The 23,926-nt window shown below is 32.2% G+C and overlaps 1 protein-coding gene and 1 long non-coding RNA gene across 3 annotated transcripts in view; one reads left to right on the top strand and one right to left on the bottom strand.

Annotated features, from left to right (window-relative positions):
* The window catches only part of LOC143237389 (uncharacterized), a 39,532-nt gene extending 36,958 nt beyond the window's left edge, over positions 1–2,574 (bottom strand). The window contains exon 1 of the long non-coding RNA XR_013020047.1: positions 2,457–2,574. This is a non-coding gene — a long non-coding RNA (uncharacterized LOC143237389). The remainder of the gene's footprint in view (positions 1–2,456) is intronic.
* LOC143237387 (uncharacterized) overlaps positions 1–23,926 on the top strand; it is a 36,136-nt gene that overhangs the window by 1,461 nt on the left and 10,749 nt on the right. Inside the window, exons 2-13 of one of the 2 annotated variants that reach the window (XM_076476596.1) lie at positions 1,083–1,939; positions 5,534–5,567; positions 7,296–7,434; positions 8,864–9,880; positions 11,608–11,669; positions 14,933–15,035; positions 16,234–16,319; positions 17,913–18,013; positions 18,884–18,954; positions 20,261–20,368; positions 20,934–21,004; positions 22,676–22,796. In XM_076476596.1, the coding sequence (XP_076332711.1) occupies positions 5,563–5,567; positions 7,296–7,434; positions 8,864–9,880; positions 11,608–11,669; positions 14,933–15,035; positions 16,234–16,319; positions 17,913–18,013; positions 18,884–18,954; positions 20,261–20,368; positions 20,934–21,004; positions 22,676–22,796 (1,884 nt within the window). In that variant the 5' untranslated portion in view covers positions 1,083–1,939; positions 5,534–5,562. Of the gene's footprint in view, positions 1–1,082; positions 2,702–5,533; positions 5,568–7,295; positions 7,435–8,863; positions 9,881–11,607; positions 11,670–14,932; positions 15,036–16,233; positions 16,320–17,912; positions 18,014–18,883; positions 18,955–20,260; positions 20,369–20,933; positions 21,005–22,675; positions 22,797–23,926 lie in introns of both variants that reach the window. The other variant, XM_076476595.1, reaches the window with a different exon arrangement.

The following is a 23,926-nucleotide window of genomic DNA, read 5'->3' as shown; positions in this document are numbered from 1 at the left end:
GTGTTTTGAAGGTTTTTAACAAAATATAAATAGTAATCTTTTGTTTAACGGAGTTTTTTTTTTTTACCAAATTACGCTTTAGAAAGGTCAGACTTCATAAAAGTCGTATGATTGTCATACGTAAGTATTAAGTGGTTTTGATGCAATTTAACAAACTTAATTAAATATAAATAGTTAAAAATAATTATGGACAGAACAGAAGGAATCAGATTTCAAAATGAATTTATGTATCCAGTTTTATGAAAATTTAGCATATTAATAACGTCTTATATAAGATTTTACCAGTTTATACTTTGAAAACATCTTGAATGGATTAATGGCTGACGTATCGGAATGCAGAGACAAGCGAGCCAAAGTCCAAAATGTGATACCACTAAGCACATTCAGAACTTTTAACTATAAATGTATTATAAAAGTAACAGTTATTCCCCTTTTAGGGTTTGAAGAGCTGAAAAAAGCTCTTGGGTGCCTCTGAATGGCACAGTGGTATGCCTACGAAGTTATACCACCAGAAACCAAATTTAAATACCTTTGGTGGGTAGAATATAGGTAGTCCTTAGTATAGCTTTGCTCTTAATAACAAACAACAACAACAGCTCTTACGAGCGTTCCTGACTAGATACTGGCGTTCTAGGCAATAATTCAAAATTAGTGAAGGTTAGACCTAAATTCGAGGGATCTCTGACTACCTCAACGTTTTACCCCGCACGTGTGCAAAGTGTTCTTGAGATTGAAAATTCAAGTTCAGATTCAAAGTGAAGGTCAAATTCAGTGCTACTATTTAAGACTGAATTGGTAATGTATTTATTTATTTACTTATTAAACGATAACAACATTGGCAAAGCCTCATCTGGAAAAATAATCAATGGAAGTTGTTTGATAAAGTTATAATATATACCAGTAATATAGCATTGATGCTCTCAGCATGTTATCTATTAATTTGATAAACTAGAATTTTTTCGCATAAAAGACGTAAACAATAACTGAAGAATTTTTCCCTTTGTGTTTTTTGTCGTTAATAATTATTAACTATTAATAAGTATTAATTGCGCATTATTTGAATGATATATTTATACTTATAGAGTGACGTGCTGCAGCAGGTTCGAGTCGCGGTTTCAGTGGCTACCTACGTATTTAGCAACGAGATATATGATACCCGACCATTCGACGTTTAATGCCGCTAAAGTTAAGCTTATGGCCGGAGGTCGTATTGGTACAGTAGGATTGTTTAATGATGTTAAACCAATTTAGAATGATGAAAAAGGAAAGTATTTATGTTGTGTTTTGTTGCTTGGGGCATGTGAACGGAACGAAGGGGTTTTGACACTGATCTTTGCGTTTGTGGATTCTCACCTGTTATATGATGTCATACTTTACTTATGACGGGGGTATGAGTTGTTGCAGTTATACTTATGGATGATCCTGGTGGCCCAAGTTGAGCCACATTCCTTTGTTTGACAACTTCTAGTCTGAAAACATTTTTAAAGACTTAACTGTGTTAATATACTGTGTCGGAAAGGGCGATTAATTACACTTCCATAAAACGATCAGTTCTCAGTGAAATCACATTGCCAAAGAAAGCCAAAAAATGTCAAAATATAGTTCTTATACATGACTTTCGACCGCGTATTTATATCTACAATTGCTATTGGAAGACAGCGCGTCGTAATTGAGTGTTACATACTCTCATTCGTATTATATGGAACAGTTATTTCGTTAATTTCCTTATTTGTTCACTGAAACTTCGGTGGCTCAGCGGTAAATGTGAGAGTTGTCAGACTAAAATTCGGGTTTTGATTCTAATGGTTGGCACAATACAATTAGTTCGTTGTGTAACTTGGTGCTTATCAAAAAAAAAAAGAAAATGTTCATTTAGATTCATAGCTCGTGCATAATATTTCTATAGAAAGCTTTCCCTGACATAGCCAACGTCTGCATGGTGATTATGTTTTTATTAATCAATTTAAACAATTTCTGGTATGAATGAAATGTTTCCTGTTTCTTATTTATTGTAACAAATGCCTTATTGATTAGTAACTATTAGTTGAACTACTTGTTTTATCTTCTCTGCTGCGTCAGAGTATCGGATTTACTTATCATATTTTCCAGCTAGTCTAACGCCTGATTGGATATCACTTTTCTTCATGATGTTTCAAAATCTACCGCTGATATGTTCTTATTCTATATTCTATCTTATTCAGAGCTCGAAACAGGTATCTGTATTATTATATTTAAGACCATCTCTATGCTATTTTAGTTCTGAATTATCTGATTGGTTTTATTTAAAGTAATTTAAATACATTTTACTTTTATTTGCTTAATTAGTGTTCATTATATTCTCAATCTAATGTAATGGTAACTTTGTTTTCGTAATCCTCGTAGCAGAAACAGCGCAGATGGCCCTATGTGAATCTTTGCGCTAAAACAAGTAAATAAATGAAACAATCGGTTTTTACCTTCTATTTTCTCAGTGTACTTATAGCAGTTTCAACTGCAATTCTTCTTGTTTCCGCCAGTTTACTTATCTTGCAGGCTAAACCTAATTGATTCGCATCTCAAGTTTCCTTTTTCTCCGCCCTTGTTAACCTTTGAACCAACTGGGATCACGGCATCTATATATGGAACGCCTGTAGTTTCCTGGTGTAATTCAGCTTAAACAGAACTGTAGAAGTATAAACGCTTTACTACTGCTTCTACATAGGTGAGTTCATTGTTTGTTTGCTTTTAATTGTTTGTTTTTATCATGGAAAGCAATGCTCTATTTCCAAAGCACTTCCAAAGTTTGAACCCGTGTGCGAACTCTGACCCTAAACAAGAAAGACAACTCTTAGCAGATTAATAGGTTTGATCGATGATGGATTGTTTTACTGTTTTGATTCCTGTCTGTTCTCTATCTCATATTTCGTATGTGTTGTCAACGGATATGCTATTTTTAATTAACTGACTTGTAAGCTTAAGATCTCAAAATCTGGTGAATGGCAAAGTTCTCAAAAGCAGTTATGGATGCAATAGAAAAAAAGAGAGAAGTATAAGTTACACAATTTCTACAGCAGTGAATGGTTGCTTTATCTCAATGCGTGTTTTTATGTACAACTATCAAATGATAATTTCAGAATAGGGGCTCTCCCAGTGAGACAGCGATATGTCTACGGACTCACACGATTTTCGATACCTGTGGTGGGCAGAACACAGGTAGCCCATTGTGCAGCTTTGTGCTTAAGCAAAAAACAAAAACAAATAAACCCAGCATAGTGAATAATTCAGACACGAATCATATTGGACTTTGGGGCATCAATAGAATAAGCTGCAAAATAGTACAGGCAATATTATAAATTTGTATTATTTGTCCTTATAGACTGCATGAAAAATGGCCCGGCATGGCCAAGCGTATTAAGGCGTGCGACTCGTAATCTGAGGGTCGCGTGTTTGCATCCCCATCGCGCCAAAACATGCTCGCCCTTTCAGCCGTGGGGGCGTTATAATGTGACGGTCAATCCCACTATTCGTTGGTAAACGAGTAGCCCAAGAGTTGGCGGTGGGTGGTGATGACTAGTTGCCTTCCTTCTAGTCTTACACTGGTAAATTAGGGACGGCTAGCACAGGTAGCCCTCGAGTAGCTTTGTGCGAAATTCAAAAACAAACAAACAAAGCATGAAAAATTTCGGAGCTAGTCACAAAATAGCTAACAAATTCATACAGATCCCTCAGAGATAATTATATAGCTAATAATTTCAAACAGATTATAATTAAGTTACTAATATTAACTTCGTGTTTTTATATTAATTAATAAAAAATAACTAACCAGAGAATGACGTTACACAGGTGTAAAGAGTTGGCTGCTACTTCTGCAAAGCATAATAAGATAAATATGGAACAGTTTTTCTCGAAATTATAATTTTAGCTTAAAGTGAATGTTAAAAGTATTTAATCTCTACTTTACCTATTTATCATTAATTCTTATAAGAATGGTAATTTTAAGTTAGTGTTTTTTTCTTGAATATTCAAAGTTATAAGTTAGTTATTTTCAATATTATTGAAGAAATATTGGACCAGCATCTCATCCTTCTATATTTTATGTGTATTACAGTACATTACTTTGTGATCACCGTAGTATATTTAGAATATATTTTTCGCGCGGAATATGTCTAATGAGTCACATCCGTTATAATTAAGCAAGCAACATGGCGTTTTATAAGTTGCAATCACAGTTCCTGTCAAACCTCAAACTCTAAAACAAACATGCATTATATCGTAAGATAGCAAAGCGAAAATATTTCAGTAATTTTTAAATATTTTACCTTTCAGATATAAAGATATTGAATGTCGAGAAATATAAGCTGGAAAAGAATATATATATATTTTATACCAAATTGACCTTGACCTTTGACCCAGTAGAAAAAAGTTATATTTTCTACTTCTAACTGGTATCATCCGAATTATGGTTATATTATAAGGAGTGGTGTTAACACTAACGATTGATAAGAACTTTCACTGATAAACCACGATCATATTTCATCACATTTTGTATCTCCAAAAAACATCTACATCTGCGCAAGTTTTGTGTTGCAAAATCTAAAGATTAAGGTAATTAACGAATACTATTACTCCATAGACCTATAAAATATTTTATTAAAACACAAACAAACTTAGTCTCAGACTGATTATAGTCATGGGAGTTTATTCATTCACAGAATATTTAACACCAAACTACCCAACTTTTAAATACACAAAAAATAAAAGAGTTTCTTTCAGCGTTTTTGCTTATAACGAAATTATTGTACCTGAAATTAAAATGTGGTGCGTTCACTTTTGGCGTAGGACTTTCTCATCTTCATCATTATTATTATTAATTTAAAATAAAATTCGATAATGTTAATAGCAAATTAATTATTTAATGAGCCATATAAGCTGTAAGTATTCAGTAACATGAAATTTTATATATAATTCTAGCATGTACAATATTCTTTCTTATACCCTCATCTTATTCAACACATTACATACACTATATTCCAAATATTAGTTCTATTTTTCCTTATTATTTCATAAAATGACTAGAAGGAGCCAACTTTTTTTTTCTCTCTCTTTTTTGTAAAATTCGAAATTACGTTTTCAACAATTATTACTTGATCACGTGCTATATGGATCCAGACTACCGTTTGTTTCTATATTTTATTGTGTGTGTGAGAGTTTTCTTATAGCAAAGCCAAATCAGGCTATATCTGCTGAGACCACTGAGGAGAATCGAACCCCTGATTTTAGCGTTGTAAATTCGTATACTTACCGCTGTATTAGCGAGGGACTATTTTACTGTGTTATTTAATACATGAGACTTGACGCGTAAAGCATTGATTTCTAGACAAATATATTCATAAAGCTAACTGTAGTAGAATAATATAAAGAAAGAACCTAATAATTCCCAATAGAATTAATTAATTAAAATATTCCCAGGCTTAGATTTAAAATAAAAATAAAATCAACTTAAATTTATAATATGGTGAAAATATGAGATAAATATTTTGATTATTCATTTCAGATGTCGGAAAACTACAATCCATCAATAACATGGGGTGAGTATATCTTTGAAATAATGAATTATACACTGCTGGCCAAAATCTTAAGGCCAATTAAGATAAAGAAAAAATATGCATTTTGCGTCGTTAGACTCGAACAATTATTTGAGTAGAGCTTCGAAAGATGAAAATAAGAATAAGAAAAATAAAAATAAAAAAACATCTTAGCATTCAATAGGGAAAATGTAAACACTATGAAAGTATCCTAAATACTAGCTGGTCAAAAGTTTAAGACCATACTGAAACAAAGCGTTAATCGGTAAACACGTAACGAAATTTAGTCATTTGTGTTCAAGCATCAGCATTATTAACATCTCCCACTGACATTGCATGTGTTACATTGGGTAAAAACATGGCAAAGGCTAAAACGTTGACAGAGTTTGAACGTGGCAGAATTGTCGAGCTGCAAAAGCAAGGTCTCTCTCAACGTGCCATCGCTGGTAAGATTGGGGGTAGTAAAACTGCTGTTGCAAAGTTCTTAAAAGACCCTGAGGGATACGGAATGAGAATTTCAAGTGGTCGTCCCAAGAAAATTTCCTGCGTTGAGCAGGAAGATTCGACGGGTTGTCCGGCAAGACACCAGCCGATCGTCGAACCAGATTAAGGCCCTTACAGACGCAGAATGCAGCTCAAAAACAATAAGACGGCATCTACGAGAGAAAGGCTTTAAAAACCGTAAACGTCTTCAAAGGCAACGCCTCCTTCCACACGACGAAACAGCTCAGTTAAACTTTGCTGAGAAGCACCAAACATGGGACGTAGAAAAGTGGACGAAGGTTTTGTTCTCTAATGAGAAAAATTTTAACCTGGATGGTCCAGATGGCTTCCAACGTTACTGGCACGATAAGGGTATCCCATCGGAGACATTTTCTACACGACACAATGGAGGAGGTTCCATCATGATCTGGGGTGCTTTCTCCTTCCATGGAACAATGAAGCATCACGTTATACAGGGGCGTCAAACAGCAACTGGCTATACTGGCATGTTGGAGAGAGCATCCTTATTGACTGAAGGCCCTCATTTGTGTGAAAATGACTGGATCTTTCAGCAGGACAACGCTGCAATCCACAATGCTTGTAGGACAAAGGACTTTTTTATAGCGAATAACGTCATTCTTTTTTATCATCCAGTTCGCCCGAACTGAAACCCACTGAAAATGTTTGGGGATGGATGGCAAGAGAAGTCTATAACAATGGACGTCAATTTCAAAGAGTGCATGATCTTCGTGAAGCCATCTTCACCACTTAAAATAACATTCAAGCCAGCCTTCTGCAAACGCTTTTTCCGACCATGCCAAAGCGAATGTTTGAAGTTATTCGCAATGACGGCCGTTCAACTCACTACTGAGACCTCTTGTTGGGCATTTCCTACCCTGTTTAGGACTTCTCTTTGGTACGGTCTTAAACGTTTTACCAGCTAGTATTTAGGCTAATTTCATAGTGTTCACATTTTCCCGATTAAATGCTAAAAGGTTTTTTATTTTTCCTTTTCTTATTTTCATCTTTCAAAGCTCTACTCAAATACGTGGTTGAGTTTAACAACGCAAAATACATATATGTTCTTTATGTTCATTGGTCTTAAGATTTTGGCCAGTAGTGTATATATAAATAATTTGATACAAAGAGGATACTTCAATTTCATAAACTCATAACACAAACCTTTGAAGTTTAGTGTAATGATGAAAATGCATTAATTTTTAATACAGTATATGTATTTACTGTTAGACATCAACACCAAGAACGTGAAATCCGTCTAGATTTAAAAGATTCGGCGCTACCCGGTCAAGCATCACACCCGGCTGAAAAACAAGATGATGTTTCTTATGAAAATATCAATGATGTATTTAAAGCTATCTTATTGCAGGTAAAAAATATATTATTTTACCTTTATACTTTGTATTTTGTTACATACTGTACAACGGGAAGCATTTATAATATCTGATTTACTCGTTAACTTCATAATTTTGCTAAACATTTTATTGTTTATTGAATGATTAAGTTAATATGCGTTACATTGTTTTATTTTTATGTAGAACCCAAAAACATATATAATTCCGAAAATGCTATAAAAATACTTTAAATACATGCGTTGTTCTTACGAGGTCCTTTTATTCTATTTTTCTTGCTTGTTGCATTTTAACTGTTTGCTCTGTTAGGCTTTATGGTGGCTCAATGATTAACGCGAGAGCTTATAACGTAAAATATCGGGGTTCAATACTCTTTACAGACGTTGTTCAGCTATCCAGTTAAACACAGGCACACAAAAGCAATACTAGAAAAGTTAGCGACTTAATTTAAATAATCATATTAGTCTTGAGACAATATCACATTTTAAACACTATATATTTTATTCTGCCTTTTAGGTTTTTGCAAAAGAAACGTATGCAGTAGCACTTTAATTAAACCACACCTCAATTTTGCATTGACACCACAAATTTTTTCCTCCTATGTTTCAAGAAATAACTTCAAAATATGTGTTGACGTTTTTATATCTTACATTTTTCTACATTTAAGTTAAATATAGTTACAACAGCACATTGTTACACTACTAACTGTAATGTCGTCAGTTAATTGGTGCTAAAAACACTGGAGTGCACTTACTTATTATTATGTACAATCACACAAAATAGGGATTTAATTTATAGCATTCTACATATAATACAGAAAACTTCATTGCATAAAAACTTCGACACCTTAGTTATATCACATAAAAATGGCGAAACATCTTAAGTAACGTTCCATACTGCGAAGATTTTAGACTAAATTATTGAAAATGTAGACAGACAGAGACAGATAGATTGACGGAAAAATGCTACTAAATTATTGTTATCAGATGGAAAGCTTAATGTGTCATAATATCCTATTTTTCAAAAATATCACCATATTCTATTTACACGTAGTGGAGACACTTATTCAGTAAAAATATTACTACTAGGTGAACCGTAGAAAATTAGTTTATACTTGTAATGATATATGTCTGCGTTGTATCAGGGTTATTAGTGCAAAAGTATACAATGAGACACCAGCGCTCTGTTCATAGTAGGGAATCGAGCCCCTGATTTTGGATATAAAATTACCGCTCACCCACTGCGACTGACCAGCTCACACATGTGACTACCTATCTCTCTCTCTGTATATATATATATATGATGATATTTGTCTGCAACGCAATTCTTTACTAGCATACTATAAAATAAAAACAATATTCCGTTCTACTAGCAGTTCCGGGTGATGACGTCACCAAACATTAATAAATAAAACAATAAGTGAGTATTCTTTAATATTCTTTACAGGTGAAGTCTACGCCTGAAGAAATAATTTTTCATAAACTTCTGCGTCATTTCTTACACATTAATAATGCTCTAACATCAGTGAAGGAAGCCATATGGGAAGCAGCTGAGATATTAGTTCACACAGCAATTTTAGTGGAAACAAAAGAAGAGGCTGAGAACTTGCTAACCTGTGTTAAACACTTAAGGAATTATTCTAGCGCGAAAAATAACAGTTGTTTAAGCAACTGCTTGAATATTCAAAATGATAAACAAAAAACAAACCAAAGGTCGGTCATGGTACAGTGTTCCTTTAAAGATTTACAGATATCGACTCCACTTTCGCAAACTTCTAGTGTGTTGTATTCATCAGAACCCTCTACCAAAAGACAAGCAAACGTGAAAGAAGAACATTTACAATTACCAACGACTGACGAAAGTGATTTTTCTACAGCAGTATCAACCTCACCCTCATCTTCCGGTCGTCATACAGACTCTCAGAGTTCGATAACTTCTTCTTTTATACCTGTATCGTCACTACATTTACCCCCATCTCCTTCATCATCATCATTGGTTCCTCCATCACCTCCGCCTCCATCATTACCACCATCAAAATGTCCGCCTCTACCTCCTTCTTTACCATCACTTAATGGTCCTCCTCCGCCACCTCCACCACCATTATTATGTTTGTCTCTTCTATCTCCTCCGCAACCATTGGGTATTAAACCTCCACCTCCACCCGGTATGATATCAATGCATCAGGTTACCCTACCTCAACAAGCTATACCAAAACCGAAAAACAAAATGGTTTCACTAAACTGGAATAAAATACCAACTCAGAAAGTAACTGGACAAAATAACCTGTGGGTCTTAGTTGCCTCAAACCATGAAACAACATCTAATACACTTGATTTTGAAATGATGGAAAGCTTATTTTGCCAAAAACAAAATAGTGCTTCAAGAAAAAATAATGAAAATATTATCACCTGCAATGAAGATGTTACAGACGCTCCCAATCATAAGAAAAAGGAATCTCAAGAAGTGAGTATTTTTCAAGATAAATTACTATTTAATTAAGGTTAGGATCATCGTAATATATATTTTTAGAAATATATGTTCACGTGTTTATACCTGTAAACTGTAAACATTTACATCACTTTCGAACTTTTTTTTTGGCAATTTTAAACTCCAGAATCTTCACCAGTGTTGAATTTAAAAAAATAAGAGTTTCAGCATTATCAAAAATGAAAGTATCTTCTATAACTTAAATGAACATGCTATTAACAAATCAAAACACAAAACCGTTAGACCTGTGTTAAAAATTCTTACCAATGATATCCCAGCACTCTGTTAGCTGATCTTTTAGACCATGTATCATCGGACGTTAAAAATTTTAAAAACTATACTTATTTAATTTAATTTAAAGAAAAGACATTTTTAGGTTATTAGTTAACTTATAAAATAGAAAAAAACATTTAACAGCAAATTTATGCATCAGTTGTCATCATTGTGGAACATTTTAATTCTCAGTAACAGCTGTCCCATCCTTAATTGAACCTGAAGTATTTTGATGAATGTTAGCAAAGTGAAAATAGGTAAATAACTTTGCTCAAACACAAAGAAAATCGAATCATTACGTTCTTTATATTACCCAGCCTAATCTGTAGACGACTTATATAAATATTGACATTAAAAACAACTTAAGACTTTAAGGAATTAACTTTAATATAAACTACGTAAATATGTAAATGAAGCATACATTCAAATTGACAAAGAAATTCAACAAGACTGATAAGAATATATTCTCGTAAAGTTTCTTTCTCTTATATATAGCTTCGGTGTTACAAATAAATGGTGTCTCAGAAGTCTGGACCAATATGAGAAAATATACAATTTATTCTCAGTTTATTTATGACTCAAATTGCATTCCATTAAGACTCATACTCATATCTAATCTTGATATACTGTGCCATCAGGGTATTTTGTTACCTAAAATATGTGCAACTAGCATTAGAAATGTGTTTATTGAACTTCAAGAATATAATGTCGATTTTCCTTACGGGTACAGATTTCTGGGCATGGTTTATTTTTTTTATCAGTGTACTACATACCACCAAGAATGCGATCACACATAATTATTTCATTCATGTTTTCCCCCACCTGCTGTTTATAATATTATTGATTTTCGTCATCAAAACGCAATCAAACATTTTGTTTTACCAATATCAAATAAAAAAATGTTTTATTTTTTCTCTTCACCATATAGATTTAAAACATCAAAGCTTATGCACAAATATTTACAGAAATATTAAAATACTAGACATTATTGTACGTTTATCTTAACACATTATTATGTAATCTTATTTCAGTTTCTTCTAACATATAAAGCGATAAAAAAGTAAATTTAAATAAAACTTTATCGGTAGAAATGCAAGTTTCTTGATTCATGATATAGTTGATATAATTGATACTCTGACTAGAATATGAGAAATTCTGAGAAATAATGAACATTTTGTTTTGCAAGCTTTGTTTTAATGTTTTATATATTTCACTTTCTTAACAAGGACTGACTACAACATACTGTTAAATGCTTATATTATATAGTAATTATATTCAGGCTCTCGTAAATGTTACTTAACTTATTAAAGTATTATATATCATTTAAATATTCTTATCAGAGCATATGATTAATATATTTAGCTTTTATGGTGCACTTTTATAACAGCCGTTGACAACATTGTATATATTTATGTTTTTTTTTTTTTTAGATTATTCTTTTGGATAGTAAGAGAAACCTTAATGTTAACGTTTTTCTAAAACAATTTCGCAGGTAAGTGTTTTTCTCTGTATCAAAGTTTATTTTACAAAGTCACAGGTCATAAGTCCACTGGTGTTAGCTTTTATTGAAATCCAAATCATAACTATAAACATTTTGAAACATGGTTGAAGTAATCTTAACAAACTGTTAATCTGTAAAACAGTATATTGTAAGAAGACTTGAGAGCCTGAGTAAATTTATAAATTCAACATTCAGATCACTCCTCACTATATTATGTTTCACATCTGAAGGGTGTGAGAGATGTTATGTAGCTGACCCTCGGTGTACAGCAAGTTCAATGAATCTGGTTTGGTTTGTTTGTTTTGAATTTCGCGCAAAGCTACACGAGGGCTATCTGCGCTAGCTGTTCCTAATTTTGCAGTATAAGATTAGAGGAAAGGAAACTAGTCATCACTACTCACCGTCAACTCTTGGACTACTCTTTTACCAACGAATAGTGGTATTCACCGTAACATTATACAGCCCCCACGGCTGAAAAGACGAGCATGTTTGGTGTGACGGGGATTCAAACACACGACCCTCAGATTACGAGTCGAGTGCCTTAACTACCTGGCCTTGCCGGGTCACAATTAATCTGAAAAGAACAAGAGCATAAAAACGATTCAGTTAATAATGTTTTAAACTATGTTAAATTATGATAGCTCAGATAGATTTAGAATGTACTTGTTATACTGCGACACAGTTTTGATAGGATTAATCCGTCGAAAATTCTAATACTTTTTAAACACAACATTAAAAAATATCTAAGTGTATATTTTACATATGTAGGTAAGAATGTGTCTATCAGTCCAAGTATTCATATCAGTAATATATTTCAATGATGTCTGCTTTGAAATTGTCACACTCACGAATCAGTTAATAATATCTGTCAGCCGAAGATTATTTGTCTGTAACTGAGATCAAATAGTGCTGAAAATGTCTGATAATCTTCTTGAAAGACTAAATTGGGAAATACTGATTACGCTAAATTTTATTACAAATATGCAAATGGACTAATTTGAAAATGGGGGGTCAAAGGAAATAGTTACCGCTAAGCAATAATAATTAATTGTAGTTTTGTAATGGCTTCAGTTTCACACGGGTAACTGAAAATAAGTCATAGCCCAAGACGTTTCACTTCTTCACCGAAATAGTTGGGGAAAGAGCAAAAGCATAGAATCTTCTACACATCCTCCATACACAGAAACAAGCATTTCACGTTAACCTTTGATCAGTGACTCACGCGTTCCGCTTCTCACGATCAAAACCAATTAGCCAATTACAATACTTTATTTTCAATTCATACCAACGTTATATTGGGCCCGGCATGGCCAAGCGTGTTAAGGCGCGCGGCTCGTAATCTGTTGCGGGTTTGCATCCCGGTCGTACCAAACATGCTCGCCCTTTCAGCCGTGGGGGCGTTATAATGTGACGGTCAATCCCACTATTCGTTGGTAAAAGAGAAGCCCAAGAGTTGGCGGTGAGTGGTGATGACTAGTTTCCTTCCCTCTAATCTTATACTGCAAAATTAGGAACACCTAGCGCAGATAGCCCTCGTGTAGCTTTGCGTGTAGCTGAAAGGGCGAGCATGTTTGGTGTGACGGGGATTCGAACCCGCGACCCTCAGATTAAGAGTCGAGTTCCTTAACCACCTGACCCTGTCGGGCCAAAAATCATTACGATAATATGTTTCGTTTATTTGAGAATGCATTTTACAACTTTATATGTGAAAGGAATGTTAAATACGAGGGGGTATTTCAGGACAGTGTGTAGCTTCTAGACAGATACAGTTTAATTTTGTTACAAGTGTTCATGTGGTAATGTATGAAATTAAGGGTATGACCGTTACTTTTTAATATTTTATGATTTTTTTAAATTTATAAGTGAAAACAGAAGTAGTTTAGTTGGACATCTCAGAAAGACTAAGTTATTGTTTTCGTCCATCTGGCATGTAAAGTTGATATGTACGTGTTGTGAGTTTAAGTATTCTAAAAGAATTCTTAGTGACTACTGTTGTGAAAGAGTAGAAAAGTACCATCAATGTATTTTCTATATACTACCGGTCTGTAAAAGAGGTAGCAGTTATCCAGCTATTGATGTACGTAATTACGAAGAAAAATAATTACTTAAGACCGATCGTCTAGCTGGACTTAAAGATGACAATTAAAATATTATTAAACGTATATCGTACATTGTTGCTGTTTAAAACCTGATCTTTCTAAGTTTTTTGACTGCGTAACGAAAAACTTTGTGAACTAATGTTTGAGGTTTTAACGTTGATGATGGAATGTGAAACAACTCAGAAACGTCCGTAGCTAAATATGTTTTTATGGCATTAGAATGCCTTTAATATTAAATACAAACCTTCGTTCTTCACCTGATTAATCGTTATCATTTTTAAGTTTAATATTTAAATTGGTTAATTGGCGATTCCAGATCATCCCATTATATTCATTTTTACAACGTTATTAAAATATAATGTCTGGAACTATTTATACTGAGTCGACTGTATCGGTTTAATTTACAATGTTTCCAGCAATGAGCTCTCAGTGAGCACAGCGCTGATAGCCCATTGTGTGGTTTTTTGTACGTGAAAGAAACAAAACGTTTTTTGATGAAAGTGAAAAATAAATTATTACAAAATTTCATCTGGCAGTTACGACCACGATGTAACTGGTGAGATGTATGTAGGTGAATGTTAATACTCTGTATTAGTTTTGAATTTCTCAGGAAGAGGATTGTGCGTTACAAAATTAACATTATCAGATCAAAATCATGTGAGCTGATGGTGGTGAAAGATATCTATTTTTATACTATTAAAAATAACACAAATTGTATTATTCCATAATTTGTGTGTGTGTAGTGTTTTTGTTTATTACATGATACTTTTGAAATGTAAAAGAGAACAATTATTTAAAAGGAAATTTCAAGAAATTTATGGTCTGACTGGTTTTTAAAAGTTAATAATACCAGTTGTCTTTTAGTCTTAATTACTAAAAATAGAAACACTAGCAAATCGTTTGGAGTACAGAATATGAACTCTACAGCAGAAATAAAAACGTGTTTTTGTATAAGTTTCAAACAGAGAAAAGTTAGGTTAATAATAAAATTTAATGATCTTTTAGTGCTAGTTATGTTATTATTTTCATTAAATTCTATATTATTGCAATGTCATCCTTGTTGGGTTGACAATAAAATTTAATACACTGTTAGTGCTAGTTATTTCTTTATTTGTTTACAGTTACTTGAAGTTTCTAATAATAATTTATTTACAGTTCGCATGAAGTCATAATTCAAGATATCCTGGAAGGAACAAACAAATATTTGGGCACTGAAGAGTTGAAAGGACTTTTGAAAATTTTACCTGAAGACGATGAGGTTAAACACACATTATCTCTCAAGAGTATCTTAAAGTTTAGCCTATAGATTAACCAAAGTATAATACTGCAGTGCTTTTGCTCCGCCCTGTATATGTTGATAGTAGAAAGTAGAAGGGATTTCTTATATATAATTTTTATGAGCAGATTTATTTTTATCGCATACGTTGCTGTTGTTTGATGTTAAATTCAAAGATACACAATGGGCTATCTGTGCTCTGCCCACTACAGATCGAAACCCGGTTTATACAATGTACGTCTACAGACATACAGCTGTGCCACTGTGGGAACTCATATATAATTCCTTATTTCGATTTTTCTAGTCACAGTAGACATATAAACAAAATGAGCTATTATAATACGGCCAAAATGTAGGAGAGAAAAGAAAGTCTGTAGCATACAGAGAAATATAGTTCAAATAACGGTTCTTTCTCTTTGTACGGTGTTAAGTACGTTATATAAAAACAATCTTGGATATGTAAATCAGCAACTCTCGTGAACTATGGCAAATTTAAATTGGAAAGGCATGTATGAAAATTACATTTCTACATTGTTTAGTGTTTATACAGGTAGTGTGATGCTGCCGAAAATCGATCGCTTTTGAAGGCACCTCTTAATGTCTAGCTTTAAAAATAAATGCTAGAAATAAGGACATGGGCTTCTTCTGCTTCTTCTTTGAGTCGTACGATTTAAAATCACCCATGCTGTGCAAGACATGAAACATTACTTTCATTTGGCTACCGGCTTCATCTACGTTGCTACTGATCTACATGGAGATTTAACCCACATTAAAGGCATTAAGGTGGCAAAATTGCGATGACGGCGAAATTAGGACTGTACGTCTAATTTATTATTTATTTTCACACTCATATTTCTAAGAAGTAATTCTTAGTTCCTCTTTCATACGTAACGGAAATTGGTTCAGTCAATTCTTTACAATAGTTTGTGACACTGTACTAACCATAAATCTTCTTTATTAATATATATATATATTCACATACACGCGCATACGAATTATTGTTTTTGTAGCCCATAATACCAGTTTTAAATGCACAGCTGATTTTTACTGAAAATCATATATCTTAGAATAATAAATTCCTATCTAATTCTTCAAAACTAAAAACAGCTATAACAAGTAAAAGATCACAGAAAGTTTACTAACCACAAAAGTTAACATGAATAAATTTACTCATCAACAGATCAAACTTCTGAAAGCATTTAAGGGGAAAACACAGCAGCTTGGAAATGCTGAAAAGTTCCTTAAGCAACTGTTAGGCATAAATAAGTAAGTACTGTTGTTAGACTTAGTTTTCTCAATTATTTAGTTTTAATATATTGAACAATAAAGTAGGTGTAAACTGTAAGTTTCTTGTAAACTAATATTATGTAAAATTTCTTGTTTCTCTTTGATATGTTCTGAAGGCTTCTCACATTATGCCACATCCATGAACAGAACATGTAGAAGCTTGGAAATTTAACTTGACTTCAATGTAAAATTTCCGAGACTAAATGAGAGTGAAGAAGAATTTTGTTGTGATTTTATATTTTATATTAAACAATTAATTATAACATATACTTACAAATTAATTTCAGAGGTTCAGATATCCAGAAAGGACCACGATAAAGTTGAAAGTAAACACTTTTGTTTCATATTTAAGTCTACAAACATGCATAAATTAGAACTTAAAACATTTCCAGGCTCCAACTTTCTTACATACCTAATTTTAAAACATTGCTAAATCCTTAAAAATAAAAATTATTTTATTAATTTACATTATTAGAATTTTTGGTTACAATTTCCCTGAATAATTATATAATGGATAATAATTGTAATTGTTAATTTCATTTTATTATATTTTTTTACCTTTTTTTAATTTCAAGCTATTCTTGTTTTTGAATTTCGCGCAAAGCTACACGAGGGCTGTCTGCGATCGCCGTCCCTAATTTAGCAGCGTAAGACTAGAGGGAAGGCAGCTAGTTATCATCACCCGCCGCCAGCTCTTGGGCTACTCTTTTACCAACGAATAATTGGATTGACCCTCACATTATAATACCCCCACTGCTGAAAGGGCGAGCATGTTTGGTGCGACGGTGATTCGAACCCGTGACCCTCAAATGACAAGTCGAACGTTTTAACCACTTGGCCATGCCGGGCCCATGCTATTCTTAAAGAGCGAATAAAAACATGACAAATAACGCAAATTTGAAATAAGCCTCTGTTTTAGCATTAGTAAATGATATATATGTATATGTATAGTTAAACCCTAAGAATCTAGGTCACTCTCACTTATCATGATTCAACCGTATTGCATAAACATGAACTCACTAAGCAAGAAGATATATATAACATTTCTATATTACATATAAAGTAGAAATATTAATTGTCTTTAAAATTTTCCCATCAGTTCAAGGCTAAAATAGGACATATATTTTAATACTTTTAACAATTTATATTCCTTTGAACAACATGAAATTAGTCTCAGAAATTTAAGAAGTATATTCGGTGCTTTCAGTGCAGTCACAGACGTTTTGTTTATTTATCCGTTTCTTTGTATGACAGTTTGTAGATGTTGTTTTATGGTAATTATTCCTCTTCTTCACGATTATGAATTAACAATTTAGTTTCGATTTCAAGTTACATAATAAGTCTGCTAATTTCTGACATAACACGTTTGTTATTTGAAGTTAATGAAAAAAATACAAAACAAAACCTATTGAGCAGAGTTTCGATATTAAGTACGTTTATGGAATGAAATGCAATTAGCCTAAAATCCGTTATTATCTCTCATTTATTTAGAGAGAAGCCTTATAATTGTACGAATTGAATCTCAATTACTGTACATTTGTGTATATTCATTTTAGTATTTTTTTCACACAGTTACAAACTTCGAATTGAAAGCTTACTTCTGAAAGAAGAGTTTGACCCGATTATTGTTCCTCTAATAGATGGACTAGAAACAATCAAACTTGCAGCTCAAGGTAACAAGCTCTTTCTTTTTCACATTCCTATTATTTGAACGTTTAAAATATTGCAAGTAATATATGGAAATAGAATTATTATTCTGAACAGCATCCTAAACTCACTGGTATAATATGAATCAAAATATTACACATATATACTTATAGGGCTTGACATTTCCCTCTATCTCTCATCTTAATTCAAAAGATGTTTCCTCATCCATATAATCGATGTTTAGGTGTAATCAATCAAACTGATCCTTTACATTTCGCGGGTACCAACAAGTATCAGTTCATAAACTTATATTTTTTCAGCTATCAATCATAACATTTACCAAAAACATTCATCTGATATCCCATGATCTACTTCTCTTATTCATTTAGAACTCAAAGTAGCATTTTATTAATTATTTAAATGAATAAATATCATAATAAAGTACAAGAGGTGTTACTACAAGGTTCTAGTTATTAAAATCAAAACGAAATTTCTTTTATACTGAGCTCTGTGTGTTCTCTCCACCTTAAGTTTGGTTGGAATTTCTCACAAAGCTACACGAGAGCTATCTGCGCTAGCCGTACCTAATTTAGCAGTGTAAGACTAGAAGTAAGGCAGCTAGTCATCACCACCTACCACTAACTCGTGAGCTGCTCTTTTACCAACAAATAGTAGGATTCACCGTCAAATTATGACGCACCACGGCTAAAAGGACGAGCATGTTGGGTGTGACGGGGATTCGAACCCACGAACCTTAGATTGCGAGTCGAATGCCTTATCCACATGGCCACGTCAGACCCTTCTGTTTAAGTAAAATAATAGATGTTTAAGACAATGATTTACTTTTGGTGAATTTTAGTGTTTTGAAATAGCTTACTTCGTTTATTATTTGCTAGAAATCAAAAACAGCCAGTGTCTTCGTGAAATCCTGTATATGGTGCTGATTGCTGGAAATTTTCTAAATGCAGTAAGTTTTTTTTTAGTTACTGAATATTACCAGAATTTTTAATAGAAATTTTACACTAGCAAAAGACATAAATGTTGATATTGTTATGTTATATCTATCTGTTAATATCAGTATTTGTATAATCATTTATGGAGGAATTTTCTTGTAAATTAGCTACGAATCGGTATAATTTGACTTAATTTTAAATACATCAATTTGTTCCTACACAACTGTTAGTTATATTTGCTTCAGTTTGAAATTTTTAGTTTTTTGACACAGATTTTGTATAAGTTTAAAAGTAAGATATCTTCATTTTTATATTTAAAATAGCGATTTTTGTACGAAAGGTTTGGATAGTTTCAATTCAATTTCAATTCTAAATTACAAAGGGCAATTCGTATAATGAACTGGTAAAGACGTAAAAAGAAATATGTTGGATAATGTTATTAATTCTTCAAATATTTACCTATAAACATGTATGACATTCATACAATCAGTAATCAACCTATTCGTCATATTACGTTTTTGTTAAAATTAATACAGCTCTTATCAAATCTGTTTCCGCCTCTTACCATAATCTGGGGACACTAAATTCAGGCGAAACTTTACCTACGTTGTACTAATCTAGCCTCAAATATACTTTTAACCGCAATAACGCTTAGCATGTCCCAAAACCCAACGTAATATTTAGTTTTTTCAGAGTTCGTTACGTGTATTATTAACGTTTCTACTACGTAATAGTTTTAGAAATTAAAAAGAACAGTTAATTTATATACCAGACGTAGTGTTATAGGCGTCTTTATACTATCAGTGTATAAATGTACCTTCTTAGTATTCGTGGTATCTAGGTTTTTGACATTATCTTTTACCAGTGAATTTAAAAAGCAATCCAAGCCCGACCAAGTTTTGATAACAATAATATTTATGGTTGTATTATTGTTAATATTGTGATATGTCACATTGCATGATTTCTCTAGATTTGATGAGTAACAAGAAAAGGCAGTGTCGTGTTTGATGTACCTGCAAACTTACATATCTACTTCTTCATTGCTGCTCTTTTACGTGGCTGTCTGTTTACCGGCTTAATTATCTTTACTTTATACCTTTATTTAGTAGTCAAAATTATACACTTTTTTAAAAATTTTAAATCATGAATACGTCTCATCTTTACATTGTTTTACCTTTCAGACTTTCGACATTTTATAACTGTAACATTACGTCTTTACGAAATTACACGTTCTTATATTTTAAAGAAATTGAGTGAAAGTTAAGTTGAATTCTTAGTTAAAAGTATTTCAACATAAGTAATTTAAACTCTACTCTACAGGGTAAATACGCAGGAAATGCAGCAGGTTTCAAGATGATGTCATTGTTAAAGTTGACAGATATTAAAGCAACTAAACCTGGAATGAACCTTGTTCACTTTGTTGCACTGGTGAGTGTTTGAAAAGAAAACATGTTTTCCTGTGTATATTAAAAGGTATATACAGTGAAAACATTTTAAAAACTTCTTACCTATCACCATTTGCAAAGAAACGTATGCTTTCCAATAAATTTACTTTCTAAATATTTGATTATTACAACATTAGATATCACTTCTGTTTTGATTAATTTGGAAGTTATCTAGATGTAAATATAATTTTGATGAACTAAGTCTGATTGATCTGCATACATGTCAAAGATTTAGATATATAAAGTTTACAACTTAAAATACAGTAATTCGATATATATTTAAATTTTAAAAATAAGAAGAATTCAAGTCGTTACAGCTACTATTGAAAAGTGTCTAGAATTTTCGTCATCAACAAACATATATTCACAAACACAGAAAGTGTAAAATAGGACGAATAAGTATAATGACTGTAATCAAACTGATTTTAGTAGCTGCTCTCAACTGACACTTCTTATGCTTTTGCATAAATGTAAGATTTGAATCGTGTCTCGTAACGTTTTGCTCTATATTTAGAATTATTTTATACTAATTTTATGTTTTTACATAGCAAGCAGAGGAAAAGAAGCCAGAAGTATTAAAGTTACCTGATGAATTGAAAAATCTTGAAAACACAACAAAGTAAGGCTGCAGCTAAAACCGAATGAATGTAACTTTTATTATATTTTGCTCTAATATAATATTTTAAAGATATCCAAATATGACAGTTACATCGACACATGAATCAGCTGTTATAAACTACCTATGTAAAAGAACTGGGGTGTTTAATACATATTGTATTGTATTGTGTATGTTAATGGAGATTGTGCATTAGTAAGAACAAAGTATTCTGAAATTTATTTTATATATTGAATCGTTCTTTGAATGAAAGGCAATTCACTGAAATGAAAACGAGTCTATAAGACAAAATGTCCACATTGTTGGCTTACAGTTATTTTGTATTTTCTTTATCAAAATTAATTGTTTTATAACAATATATTAATTAGTTTAAACACTTAATTATCTGTACTCATCTAACATCAAAAAATCTATTTAATATTTCAAGCAGAAACGCCGACTGTTAGTGCTAGTAATTCGTAATCGTAATATTCATACCTCATTGTGTAGTTGTGAAAAAGTGAACATTTTATTTTAAAAAGGTTTTTTTTTCTGGGAAGAACTTCACGGGAAGTGTTTGGATTGTGCTCTCCAGTCATACGTAACTCATTGCACGAAAATGATTCAATGTAGAGTTTAAAATGTTCGTAACTTTTACTCATACAAACTGTAATATTTTTATATATTACAAGTTCTACCCTTTATCGAAAATAATAGCTTTCTTAAGAACTTCAGTTTTTCAGTACTTTGTTTACAAATTTCATCAATAAAGACATAATCAAGCCCTCACGTACAGTAATATTGACAGTAACGTTCTTGTTGTGAGAAGAGTATTTAAAAACTGTGTTCTGCTGTAAAGAAATGGTTGTTACACGTGCAATAGTTTTTTGTTGTTGTTTTTTTCTTTTTAAATCTTGAACACTCAAAGCGTGAATTTTTAATGGAATTTTGTTTTATGTGCCATTCAATAGATAACGCCACATTCCATAAGCCTCAATTTTCTGTCATTGATACCTTGTATTTTAGCATAACAGATGACGCCATTGTATTTATTATATCGGTCACATACTTAGGTAGATAGACAGTCGGATACGCCATTGATCCATTATAATAAGATTGCCAAAAATTTCATGTGATGGATATTTAAAGAAATTTGTTTGGGGGTCATGGAAAAATTAATAATGTTAAAGACTCTTAATGTACACTTTAACCGAGATATTTTTTCCCCATCAAAGCATATCTTAAAGTTTTCACTTTTATCACTAAGTCTGTTGTAGTGTATATAATAGTTAATCAATATATTCAGGAGAACGTATATATGTCCATGGCAGAGAATGAGCAACTGAAATAGAATTACTACAATTTTTTTTATTTTCTTTGATGCAGAAATGTAAAAATGAACAGTGGTGTTTCTTCCATATTTAGTTGGTTGGATAGTTTGGTTGTCCCTAAAATAGATTTTGAATTACAACAGTATTTAATTTTCTGTGATATAAAATTCGGACTAATTTCGTTTTTATTGTAACCTAAGCTTCTAACAACTGTTTTGGTTACTATAAGTATTATTTCGTAGTATCCAAGCAAATCTGTTTGTTTCAAATTTCTGTACATAAAAGATAACGCAATTTAAGCGTTTCTTCTCTAATTTTTAAAACACAGTTGGAAAAAATCTTAGATAAAGTAACTTTCTTCCAGGATTTCTATTGAGGCTTTGAAAGCAGATATAAAAAATCTGAATGATCGATTTAATACACTTTCTAATCAGCTCTCAAACGCACATGAGAGTATAAAGGACCAAATGGAAAATTTTACAAATGTAAGTGTTTACGAAACTATCTAGTCTTTCTTTTAAGGTGTTGAATTATGTACATTAATTGATGTTTTGTAAAAGTGGGAAGTGTGAGTTTATAAAGGTTTGGTACTTGAATAGCATTGATCTTTTAAGAGATTGTTTATTTCTGACTATTGTACGTTCCAAATGTGATATTCAACAGATATAATAATCAATGTGTCTGAGGTTAAAATAATGAAAGCAGTCTTGAACTAATAACGAAACTTAAATTCCAAATATACTATAATAAAAGATTTAACGTTAAAAATGAGTTTATACTATTTGGAATATAAAATTTTTATTATTTATTTTTATATTATATTATAATAAAATATTTGTTTATGGAAAATATATATAATTTTCGCTCTTTTGATTTTTCTTTATGTTACTGTTACTTTGTAATATAATAACAATAATATCTGTTTCTTCTAAACACGAATTTCCACAGTAGGTTACATACGCTGTGCACGCTGCAGGGATCGAGCGCCAAATTTTAGCATTATAATCCCTCATGTAAAATAAAATTAGCAAAATAAAATCATTAGTTAACGCTGAAGTTAACAAAACATGATCAAGTTTTATGTAACAGCTCTGAAAACACATCATAATAAAGCTTATAATATTCTTCAGATATTTCGTGTGACTACCATAGAAATGACTGGTTACACTGTTAGCGACCAAAATAACGGTTTAATACAAGTTCTAATGAGACTGGCTCTGATAAATGTTATTCATAGCAGTCGTTTACGTAGTATAAAGATTCATTATATATATATATGTATATAACTGAATTTGGCGAAGTGTGATAACGTTTATGTGGTGTGCAATGTACTAACAATCTTACAGTGAAGCTCGCGATTGTAATCCGCAAGTTTCGTTCTGTTGTAATCTTTGTGTCATCTTTCTTATGTTAACTTTGTCATCCATATATTTCTGTCCAGTAACAGTTTCATTATTGAAGTTTCTAACAGTTGCAAACATGCTGCCCACAACTTGAAAGCCAAACTCTGTACTTGTTAATCTTTCAGTGGCTAATTTTGACGTCTCACACTGCTAAACACCGGGTGGTTACAATACAGATGGTCCATTTTGTAATTTTGTGTTTAATAACAAGG

This window comes from Tachypleus tridentatus, chromosome 13 (assembly GCF_004210375.1).
Source record: "Tachypleus tridentatus isolate NWPU-2018 chromosome 13, ASM421037v1, whole genome shotgun sequence".
In the NCBI taxonomy this organism is placed as follows: domain Eukaryota; kingdom Metazoa; phylum Arthropoda; class Merostomata; order Xiphosura; family Limulidae; genus Tachypleus; species Tachypleus tridentatus.
Note: the sequence above shows the minus strand (reverse complement) of the source record. Positions and strands in the feature narration are given on the sequence as shown.